Source organism: Panthera pardus, unplaced genomic scaffold (genome assembly GCF_024362965.1).
Source record: "Panthera pardus isolate Hobbes unplaced genomic scaffold, ASM2436296v1 HiC_scaffold_22, whole genome shotgun sequence".
Lineage (NCBI taxonomy): Eukaryota > Metazoa > Chordata > Mammalia > Carnivora > Felidae > Panthera > Panthera pardus.
This window is the reverse complement of record NW_026526788.1, coordinates 43,581,381-43,593,433: the sequence shown is the minus strand read 5'-3', so window position 1 is coordinate 43,593,433 and position 12,053 is coordinate 43,581,381. Positions and strand designations below refer to the sequence as shown.

The following is a 12,053-nucleotide window of genomic DNA, read 5'->3' as shown; positions in this document are numbered from 1 at the left end:
TTTCAGGAGCCTGAGTCAGGCATAGTGAGGCCCCCACTCTGGGCCTTCCGATATTGGAACCTTTTACAGAACACCCCAGAGGCAGAGGACTGGCTTTTCCCATAAAGAGATGCTCTGCAGCACCTCAGCCCTTGCAGACCCGAAAGGTCTGGCTCAGGCCAGGGGGCTATGGCAGCTGTGACGGGGCTGCTGGGGCAAGGAGGAGACCAGGGACATGTGTCCAGGTGAGCAGTGTGCAGGCAGAACTGGGGATATAATGCTCAGGGGGATCTTTGCTCAGTCTTCCCAGCCACAAGCTACAAATCCAGACACAACTCCTGCTCCTCCTTGAAAAGCATTCAGGCCAAGGGGCATTGGGGAAGAGGACGAGTGGTGTTGGCAGATACAAGTTCTTTTCCCAGTGGTTCTGAGGCTTCTGTGTCCCAGACTCATGCTGGGCTCAGAGATGGGGCACCATCTCTGGATGGAGGAGCTCTCAGACCATCCACATTGAAGTCAGCAGCCTGTGTAGGTCTTGTATTCCCCCTTCCATTTCTTCCTGTTTCTTCTCCTTCCTAAAATAAAGCTGCACACAAAGAAGTTAGGACCGTACTTGGCACGCATGAGTACTACCATCCCACAGTTCTCAGGGGAGTTATTCAGGGCCACCCCTCCAGGGTGCACCTCTCCAGGGCTGCTGATCACATTGTATTTTCTTGTCATCAAGGTGAGTCTTAAGCATTAAATGACTTGTTCAACATCACTCTGCATGAGTGCAAGTGGAGATTCAATTCACTAATTCAATAAGCATTTATTGAGCACCTGCTGTCTCCATGCACTAGAGGAGAAATAGCAGTGAGCAGAGCTGGCCCAGGCTGGGATGAATCCAAAACTCTTGCTCATCCTGCAAGGCCACCCGGCTAAGCTGCACACTCAGTACAGTAAGAGTTGTGCTGTACGGCAGTGAAAGAGGGATCAGGCATACACCTCTAAGGTGGCTAACTGAACCAGCTGGGTTCCATTCTAGCTCTGTCCCCACTCAGAATGGAGGCCATAGGCTCCAGCCTCAGGCCCCTTGCCTGGCTGTGGCTTTTGTCTGCCTCTGACTTTATATTGTCTGACCTGGTCCCAGGTCATTTGCTTTGCATCCAGGTCTTTATTCTGCCATGCCCTTGGCCTCAAACTTTGGTCTGTCTTTTTTTCAGGTCTACTTTCACCTGAAATGTCTTTTTTTTTTTTTTTTTTTTTTTTTTTTTTTGGTTCCTTGTCACTTTTGTGCTGCAATGTCCCTAGGCCAGCCAGAGGGGATGAGGGTTTAAATAGTGACAGTATCTGCTCTGCTTGTCTGTCTGCTCTGAATGAACTGTGCTGTGTCTTACCTGAGAAGTGAGGGAAAAGAGGCAAGCATTCCCTCAAACCAGGCCCCTTTTCTCTGCCCTTGTGGCCTGGGGCTCCCAGCTTGGGTTGTTAGCCCCTTGAACCTGACATTGAGTGAGTGTTCATACAGTTTGGAGCCTCTCTCCTTCCAGACCACTCTTGGCTCAGGGGCTGTTCATGACCATGCCCTGATGCTGGTCTCCACCCACCCACCCTGAGAAAAGGCTTGCCTTATATTTATCAGGACCCAGACAGAGCCCCAAGCAGAGGCTGCCTTTCTGCTATCTGCTCTTGATCTTTTCCCCTGAAGGTCCCGTCTCCAGTCTCCAGACAACAAGACTGTGAGGGTAGTGCTCTCCCTTTGCATCCCCACACATGTCTTCTCAGTGTGAGGATGCTGAAGTTGAACAGCAGAGATAGGGCCACAGATCAACACAGGGTGTTAGTGTCTGCCCACAGCAGGGAGAAGTACTGACATAGCATCTTATCAGGAGAAGGGACAGGAGTGAGAGAAGGTGGAGCTCCAAGTGGGGATCGAGAAGACATTTTGAGCAGGCTGTAAATGAAAAGCAAGATGCTGTTTGAACAAAGGAGGTTCTCTGCCAAGTCAAAGTGGAGGCGCCCAATCTCTTCTTCCTACTGTTTTCTCTTTTGGGGAACCAAGATCATTGTGTATCCTCTTAGCGGGAGATCCATCCATCCATCCATCCATCCATCCACCCATCCATCTCCCCCTCTATCCTTCCATCCATCCACTCCTCCTCCCTTTCACCTACCCATCCCCTCATTCATCTATTCATTTAGCCTTCCATCCATCCATCCATCCATCCATTCATCCATCCATCCATCCATCCATCCATCCATCAAATGTATATTAAACACCATCTGTATGCTTTGGTTGGTGCTGGATGCTGTGTTTAGAGATAGTAAGAAAAAAGTTGCATACATACATACATTATGTACACACACACACACACACACACACACACATGTTTCATTTATAAAAGTTATATACGAGTTATATATGAATATATACATATTTATATAAAAGTTGTATATATGCATGTTTGAGATATATATATATATATATATATATATATATATATATATATATATATTTCCAGATACATATATCTATCTGGAAAAGAACATTGCTAAAGCCTTTGAACTGAAAGCTTGTTCCTTTGAACTAAAATGTGTTCATCCTTCCCAGCAGACATACTTGTGGGAAGGCTGAGGGCTTCCTTTGGCCTTTCTGAGTCACATCCTGTTTTTGCCTCTTCATTGCCAGCCTCTTTGCATTCATTCATTTGTTAAGTACCTTAATTCCTTGTGAATAGAAGTGCTGGAGGCAAAAAGGGATTCCTTTGGGTGCTGGTCTGGGTCACAACTGGGGCTGTGCTGTTCCAAGTGGCCTAAAACAACATCTCCATTATGAGTTTGTATTCCAGAGGGGAGGTGGACTTGTCAAAAATAATTTTGCAGTGGTAGGGGCTCCTGAGGGTTGGGGATTTGACAAGCACAGAGAGTGGGTTAGTCCTTCTCAGGAGGGAAATGCTTGCTCAGGGCTCGAGCATCGAGAGGTACGGTTCTACCCTGGTGTTGCCTGTAAGGCAGGAGGTCAATTCTTCGTGATGGCAGTGACTTCTCTCTGCTGTCAGGTAAGCACACGTGTATTTCAGGGCCCCGGAAAATGTCACCAGGCACCAAAATACTTGGAGGCCTTGGTTAAGTCAGCGGTGCTCAGGTGTCCCAGACACACTCCTGCCACATCTGCAACATCGCCTGTCCATCCTCCACCCATTTCTTATGAAGGCCTTAGTGGCATACATCCCTGTGTCCACTGTAAGGACATAGGTTGAAGGTGGATAAGGCAGGGCTCTGTAGGAATGGGCAGGACACAGGGACACCCACAGAAGAAATAGTCAGCTCTGCTTGACATGGTGTAGCAGAAATGCCCCTGAGGGTTGGTTAGCATGAGTTACTGGACAGTTGTGATGGAGCAGATAGTTTTGATGTCCAGTACCGGCTCTCTTAGCCCATCTCTGATTTCACTTGTAGAAAACGGTCCATGCTACCCAAGCTCTTGCCTGGGGCTGTGCTTTGGGAGCACCCAGTCCAAGACAGGTGAGGAAAGAAACTGCAGGTGGAGGATAAGGCATGTAGATACTGGGGTGTGAGGGCCATACTGGGGAGTGGTGAGGGGTAAAGTTGGAGGGCAGCAGGGGTTCGTCCTGCAGACCAAGGATCTTATTTGATTCTCCCAGGAGTCCTAAGAGGTTGACACATTTTCCTATTTATATCCAGTGATTTTGTTTTTCTGAAATATTTTTAGCAGACACCTTGCTGCTTAGGTGTGCAGAGAATCATCCCCTTGACCCACTTTGGCTGATGGTTGTTTGTGCACCAGTTACCCAGGAGGGACCACACACCTGAACAAGGGTGGACATTACCTCCTACCCATGCCCTCCCCTGACTCTCCTACCTTTGTGCTTCATGACACCTCCCTTGGAGGAGAGTGATAGTGTGCAGGTAACATCTGAGAACAGGGCTGCCTTCCATCCTACAGAGGACTCTTGATGGGCCCCTGAGAAGGCAGGTGCTGGTGTTCAGATTCATCTGGATCAGGGTCTTGAACTGTAGTCAGGAGGATGAGCTGGACCTGTCCCATCCCTGGATACCAGGGCTCTTGTACAGCTCTCCTCACCAGTGTACCAGCTTTTCCCTTGCAATCATGCTCTCAAGAGCTCTGAGATGGGCTTTGTTTCTTCTATGAGCCATCTCTACTTAGCAGCTAAGCAGAGGGATAGTTCTCATATGTGCACAGTTGAAATTCCCAAACGTATCCCCTGGCTGGCAGTGATGCCACTGCAGAGCAGACTCTGTGTCCTCAGATATTCTATAACCACAAGCTGCCAGTGTCACTCAGGCCATCATTGACCCCAGGCCTATCTGGGGATCAGAGCAGGCTTTCCAAGGCACATATCTGATTTCTGGGCACAGATCCCACCAATGGCATCCTTCTCCCTAAAGTCACCTATGTTGTTACTCCTTAGCATGGCCCATGAGGCTCAACATGGCTAGATCCCTGATCCCTACCTCCCCCTTGATCCCACTTCATCTCTACTGTACCCATTAATACAGATATTTGGCACTGTTTTCAATCCCTCTACCCCAAGGCTTGGCCGACTGTAGTCTTCAGCTCAATCCAGCTTACTGCCTATTTTTTAAAATAAAGATTTATTGGCACATCCTTTGTTACATACTGTCTTTGGCTGCTTTTCTGCAGTAAGAGCAGAGCTGAGCATTGCAAAAGAGACTATAAGGTCCACAAAGTCTAAAATCTTTCATATATGATCACTGCTGGTGAACCCTGCCCTATCTGACCCCACTCCTTTGTACCTTCATGTCTTTGCATAATTCTGCCTCCCTGTAATGCTCTCTACCCTTTATCCTACTAATCCTTCTAGACCAAGCTTTCTGTCTATCCTTCCCTCCATCCTGTGTTATGTGAGCAGGATGCCCCAGTCCAGTCTTGCACAAAGCCTGGGTGCAAGTCTCAACCATGGTGATGACCATGCTGGTTCTCATGATGTACAGATCCACTTCCCACTCTAGTTCCTGAATCAGGGCTAGTTCTTATTCTGCTTAAGACTCCAGTGCCTGGCCAGGTTTTTGGTTTTTTTGTTTAAAAATTTTTTTTAACGTTTATTTATTTTTGAGACAGAGACAGAGGGTGAATGGGAGAGGGACAGAGAGAGAGGGAGACACAGAATCAGAAGCAGGCTCCAGGCTCTGAGCTGTCAGCACAGAGCCCGACATGGGGCTTGAACTCACGAACTGCGAGATCATGACCTGAGCCAAGGTTGGTCGCTTAACGAACTGAGCCACCCAGGTGCCCCAAGGTTTTTGAATGAACAACTAGAAGCTAGAGGATTGTGGTATAGATACTGGTACCACTTGTTAGTGTTGGCATCCTGGATCACCCAAGGCCTCTGCTGCTCCCCTTCTCTGAAAATGCATCAGTGAAAAGGGTTTCACTGCCTTTGTGTTTGCAGATCTCCAACCTCTACCTGTATGACAGTGTCCTGATGCTGGCCAATGCCTTCCACCGGAAGCTGGAGGACCGGAAGTGGCATAGCATGGCGAGCCTGAACTGTATACGCAAGTCCACCAAGCCATGGAATGGAGGAAGGTCCATGCTGGACACGATCAAAAAGGTGTGTATAAGGGGACACCCATTGGGCTAAGGCTGAAGACAGGTCCTTCCTTGCATGCACATGTGTGCAGACACACACACACACACACACACACACACCCTTGAGCAGGTGGTCTGAAACTGAGCTCTTTGTGTGGTTGTCCCTGCAGGCCCCCCACAGACCTCCCTCCTTGCCACTCTTCCTTTCCCAGCATTTAGGGCTGGTGAGTTGGGCTTCATAGATTTATTATTATTGTTTTCTCTGTTTTCTACAAGGAGATTGGACTTTAGAGTTGCTTAAGCAACCAATGGAGGCAACTGCCCAGCTCCTGTGAGCCAGATACCCTACCATGCAGGTGGCCACTATTCATAAGAGAGGCTGTCTCAGTATGCAGTACACGTGCTGATCGCTAAGACTTTAGCTTGTGTGTGTTCGTGTGTATGCACATGTGTTCTGCATTTATGACCTGTCGCACACACTCAGGCATGACACCAAGTTGGAAGGCTGAATTTGAAGTGAATTGGGTAATCCATAGAAGACTTGTTAGAGTGAATTGGCTTTCAGAGGCTTCAAAAGAGCATTTAGGGAAATCTATAGTGCTAGGAATTGTAGTCACAATAAATTGTGTGCACTGTCAATAGCAGTGAACGTATTCTGGTGTTGGTTGAATCTATTGCAGCCTGAGCCAGAGCTGGGGCCCCTCTTTGGCCAGCTCAGGATCTGGGACTCTCCCAGCTCATGGTCTATGGGAGAACAAGGCTGGATGGAACTGCCACCCTAGGGAGGGGGGGTTGAAGGGAGAGGGGGTTTGCCATAGGCTCCCTCAGCCCCTCTGCCACCTGCTTCTACAGAACCCACTGAATGGCCTGAGAAGGGGGCAGGGCTTGCACACCCACCACAGCCAGTCTGTGCCAGACACCGTGCTTTGTACACATTTTATCCTTTGGCCCTTGCAGGCCCTGTGATGTGGATCTAAATAACTTCAGGCTGGAGATGATGGGAGATGGCTTGCCCAAGGTGACACAGGTGGCAAAACCAGGACTTGAGCTGGTGTTGGCCTCTAGTGCTCATGCTTTGCTGCCCAAAGGCTCTGTTGACCTTTGACTTTTCTTTTGGCTCAGGCTAAGGTGACCCATGGAGCAGGATGCACGGGAAGACTGTGAGCTCCAGGAGGGTGGAGACAGAACTGTCACTTTTTGACCTATATAGCAAGCACGATATGTGGCACAGAGCATGTGCTCTAATCATACTGACCACATGAATGTCAAGTGCAAGCCTTAGGGATTTCCCCTGTGAGCAGCGGTCTAGGAAGTGTCAATCTTGCTCTGTGGCTATAGGACTGCTAGCAGCCCGGTCCTCATTTATAGCCTGTCTGGTGCTTCCTCGAGATCTTGATTGTCCCCTTCTTGGTGACTACTTCCTTCCCTTCTTTGTCTTTGGGACTCTATCCCTTCCATCCACATTTTCCTCAATGGGTTTTCCTTCTCTCCTGCAGGGCCACATCACTGGCCTCACAGGGGTGATGGAGTTTCGGGAGGACAGCTCGAATCCCTACGTCCAGTTTGAAATCCTCGGCACAACCTATAGTGAGACCTTTGGCAAAGACATGCGGAAGGTAAGCATCAGGGCACCCTTCTCCCTCTCCTCCGGTGGCTGGGTCCCTGGCTCTGTGTTCTGAGCAGGTGTTAACCAGCACAAAAATCCCCTCTTCCTGTCTCTCTCTGATGATGCTGCCATTGATGCTGGTGTTTATGGGGCACAGTGTGGAGAAGGCTAAGAGTAGTTTTCAGCCAGGAAGTTCTGCTAATACAGTCTCTGAGTACAGCAGGGCCCCTGGCACCACCTGGTCTCACTGCTTGGCCCTGGATGGCCAACCATGCAGGCCTAGGCTGAGGCTGGAAGGGACAATGTATTTTCCCCAGAGTGGCCAAAATTAGCCCAACCGCAGGGACAGGTGTAACTGTGGCTGAGGCAGGAGTCTGCGGTTACGGCCAGTTCCCCCCCAGATCTAAGAACAGAAAAATGAGCCACGAGGAGTGTGGGAAGCAGGGAGCAGTGGAGCCCAGCGGAGGGAGATGGGAGAGGCAGACAAGCCACATAGCTCAGGGTGGGGTTAGTCTACTTTATTTGGTGCTAATGCAAGTGGCTGGCCTGGGGTCTCTTTCTGGTGATACTTTGCCTTTTTCTCTCTCCTCCTATGGGAGATTTTCAGGGCTGAAGACTTGGGGGTGAGGAAGGTAGCCTTTCCTCAGAGTTGGAACCCCAAAGTTAAGGGGAGGCTTGTGAAGTCAAGAGCCTGGTAGGTATTAGGACCAAGAAGTCAATGTAGCAAGAAAGTTATTGGAACAGTTATCCAAGAACTTCAGATGTGGTCATTGTGAGCCAGTATGGGGCTGATGATGGGGTTGCAGGTAAAGGCCTGTGGCTGGCTGCCCAGGGCCAGGTCACCCAGCTGGCTTAGATGCACTCCTAGGAATGGTCCTCATAGAAGGCCCAGTGTTTGTTGGGCCATTAACTAGTTGGCATACACTCGGGCACAGGCTCATATAGTCACACACACATATATTTCTATACACTTGAAAGGAGGACATCTCTACTAATTAGTGCCCAAAAGATGAATAGGGCATAGTGAGCTCTCTTGGCAATGAGCCCTCTAGCCTGGCCTCCAGCATTAGCTGGGGGTGGTGGAGGGGCAGGAAAAGCTAACGTGCTGTTGGGATATTGAGAATCTGGGTGAGGGGATTCTTTGGCTGTGCTCCTTGAGGAGCAGGTAGAAGGATACATGTATGGAATGGTGGAGGGTGTAAGGGCTAGAGGACATGCTGGGGATGGTTGTCACCACCAAGAGACTGGGATGGCTGGGGGTCCATATGTGATGTGGGAGTTGGGGGGTTTCAGCCCATCTTATGACAGAAGGTGGAGTCATAGGTTGGTCATTTAAATAATAAGAGGTTCAATAATTGGTCATGGTGCAACAGTGACAAACATGGTTTGATGATATTTTCGAGCTCAGAGGTTTGTTTGTGCCATCGTAAAGTGAGTTGGCTACTATGGTGTGATAACCCTGGAGGACCAAGGTGTGATGTGGAATGTCAAGGGCATCAGGGGTGGCTTGTGATGTCTACTAGGGATGCCCAAAGCTGTGAGGCTTGGTTGGGGCCAGGGATGGGTGGTCAGCATTGGTCTGGGTCAGTCATGATGGCAACAGAAGTTGGCTTGTGTTAGGACTTCCACCTGGTGAGGAGAAACCAGCATCGGGGAGCCCTTTTAGTCACTCTGTTACAACACGGTCTTGCAGAGTGTAGCTACCTGCTAAAGCGACTATTCACATCTGCTACCATACGTGCCTTCATCCCCGTGGTCCTGAGAGGCTGGAGACACTCAGGCCCTGCCTGCTGGCTCCCTTGCTGTCCCCATCACCCTTCTTTTAGCTTAGCTTCAACAAGGTCCCACAGTAGGTGGGAACATTGGCTGTGGGGGCCCCTGCCTCATAGGGCCACACTGGCAGCTCCAGGTGCCTGAGAGACCCAGAGGCACCGTGTCCTCCACTTCCTGTTTCAGGTGTCTGGGCCTTCCATGTTGCCATGGCAACTCTCCTTCAATACCCCCGAAGCCAGTGGGAGCTGGAATCTCTCAGTCTAAGGAGCTTCGGAGAGCAGGAGGCCTGAATGTAATTGAGTTGGAAGGGAAGCTGATTTTCAAGTGGGCTTTATTTTAAAATGTATCCTTTTGTCATTTTAAAATCTGACCTTAATAACTGCATATCCCAGTTGTTATCTGTCTGCCTGGCAGCTTATCTCTGCTAAGGAGAAGTTATCTGGAAAGCGGGGAATGGGATTTACCATAGCAAATGTTTGTTATTCAGGCCCAGGGTGCATTCAAACAAGGTCTGGGAGGTTTCAGGATGAAGCAAGGCAAGGGGACTGGGGCAGAGTGCTTAGGCTTAGGGCAGCATTTGAAGGCAGCTCTGGGCTATGGTTCCTGGTAGAAGACAGAGCTGTGAAGGGTAGGGCTGGGAAATTGGTGTGACCTAAAAGTAAAGTTTAGGGTGGAGAGCAGATTTGAGGGTTAGGGTCCTGAAACACACAAAGGCAGAGATCATTCATTCTAAGGAAGCAGGGGCACCTCTGAGGAGCCCCCCTCAACTGCATCTCTTTGGCCACACCCAATTCAGAATGGTTACAGGAGCCAATTGGGCTGACTGCTAGATGCTGTCATGTTAGAGCAGGGTCAGGGGTTTTCTGCAAAAATGGTGCTTATCTCAATATATGTATATATTCTATTCTCTCTCTCTACTTATATTTATATAAATTCTATATCTTATATATTCTATAAGCTGTTATTATAATAAATATATCTTAATTATATATGTATACCTATACGTACATATGTATATACAAGTATATAGGTATATATAAATACGCATATGTATTTATAACTTTAAAAATAACTGTAGCAAACAAACAAACACGGGCACAAAAACAAAAACCAAGTAGCTTCTTTAAGATTTAAACCAAGAGGAATTGTTTAAATTAGGGAACAAATGGATGTTTTCTTAAGGTAAATACTCTGGAGGGAAATCTCAGGGAGGGTGAGTCACCCAGACGTTTTAGATTAAATGGCATCAAGAGACAGTGGATTACTCAGCCCCTTCAGAGGATGGAAGGGGTAGGTGATTGCCTTTCGCTGCAGGGTGCTGGACAAATACTAATTAAATTATCTCATCCAGGAAGTGCATTCTTGTTGAGGGAGTGCTGGATGGCAAAATCAAAGGTCTATGTCACGAGCCTGCTGTGTAACTCCCGGCAAAATATCAATCATCTCTGTGTTCGGCTTGGAGCTGTCTGGCATGGGTGATCACCAAGCAACCCCATGGGGAGCAGGCTTTGCTGGAAAGTCACGTCAGGCTCCCATAGGACTTGGCCTGGCATTTTACCTGGAGGTGCATGCTTGTTACTATCAGAGCTCCACAGATTTCTACTTGGCTTTCTCTTTGTTCAGACAGAAATCTGCAAAGGAGAGTCCCACGCACAGGCTTACTCAGGCAAATGTCCTTAGCTTATGACATGAACTGGGTGGGATTGTGGGAAACCACCTGTCAGGAAGTTACCAAAGGTTGGGATATGGAAAGTTGTTTAGCATAGGACAGGAGGGAACAGAGCAGGGACTATTGAACACCTACTGTGAACATAGGTGCCTTACACATATATTGTCTCACTGACTTGGGGGCCTTTGTGTCACTCCTGAATCTGCTTCTCCTGAGTTTTTGCAGCCACTTCCCTTCTCTGAACCTTCATTTTCTCAGATGGGAGGTGCAGATAATACAGGTCTCCTGGTCGAATCAGGGGGTCAGTTGGTGTAATGACCCTGATACAGCGCTGGGCAGTGAGTACTCTCCTGTGTGGTGTGGGCCATCAGCTTCTGGCAGGTGGGGCCACACCCCATCTCCGAGCATTCCATCCCAGACCCCAAAAGAGCAGACACTTCTAGGCAGGCTTAGAACATGGCCTTCCATGGGGTGTCTGGGTGGCTCAGTTGGTTAAGCATCCAACTCTTGGTCTCGGTTTGGGTCATACTCCCACGGTTCATGGGATCAAGCCCTATGTCGGACTCTGTGCAGACAGTGTGGAGCCTGCTTGGCATCTCTCTTTCCCTTGCTCTCTGCCCCTCCCCCATTCATGTTGTCTCTGTCTCTCTCAAAATAAATGAACTTAAAAAAAAAAAAAAAAAAGAACGTGGCCTTCCACCTTGAAGCTCCCTGGGCTATACCCAAAGCCTGAGGCCAGAGACAGGAGGAGGGCTCTGTGTGACCGGCACTGACCGTTCCCCCTTCCATGCATGGGACCAGATATCTACTCCTTATATAAAGACCATGAGGGAGAGTGTGCTGGGAACTTGGCCTCTGATGAAATTTTGTTTTTAAAACTGTTTTGGTGTGATTAAAGGAAGAAGGAAAACGTGGGTGTCTTTTTTCCCCACAAGTATGACACAAGCTACAGCCTTGCAGAAACATTTTTCTGTGACATGATTGCTGAGGATCTCCACCCTTTTCCATCCCAATGATACTGATGTGGGAGACACATTTTCTTCCACTAACACAAGAGTCCCTGCAGCAGTGACACCCTAGGGAAACTGCCAGCTGCCCGAAGGCCCTTTGAACTTCATTTCCCATGGGCGCTATCCACCTGATTCACTGGCTTCGTGGAGGCTGGCCTGTCTCCTTGGCCAGGAGGGTGGGAAGGTGGGCAGAAAGCATCAGGAAAGCCTATGAGTTTGCTGTATGTGTTGGCATTCCAGGACAAAGAATACTCTGGTGTGATGAGAGAGAACGGGCTGTTTCTGTTCCTTGTGACAGAGAGCCAAGAGACTGAGAAAGAATTTAGTCCAGTGTTTTCAAGCTTTACTTTGGTCCTAGAAAATCTGTTCCAGCAGAATCTTCTTGGAACCCAAATACATTAAATAGTTGTAGAAGCACACATGGAGTGGTTGCCATAGATA

The 12,053-nt window shown here is 48.7% G+C and overlaps 1 protein-coding gene across 4 annotated transcripts in view; it reads left to right on the top strand.

The window, feature by feature from the left end:
• GRID1 (glutamate ionotropic receptor delta type subunit 1) overlaps positions 1–12,053 on the top strand; it is a 696,359-nt gene that overhangs the window by 477,384 nt on the left and 206,922 nt on the right. For all 4 annotated transcript variants that reach the window (XM_019444807.2, XM_019444804.2, XM_019444808.2 and 1 more), the window contains 2 exons: positions 5,415–5,576; positions 7,051–7,170. In XM_019444807.2, the coding sequence (XP_019300352.1) occupies positions 5,415–5,576; positions 7,051–7,170 (282 nt within the window). The remainder of the gene's footprint in view (positions 1–5,414; positions 5,577–7,050; positions 7,171–12,053) is intronic.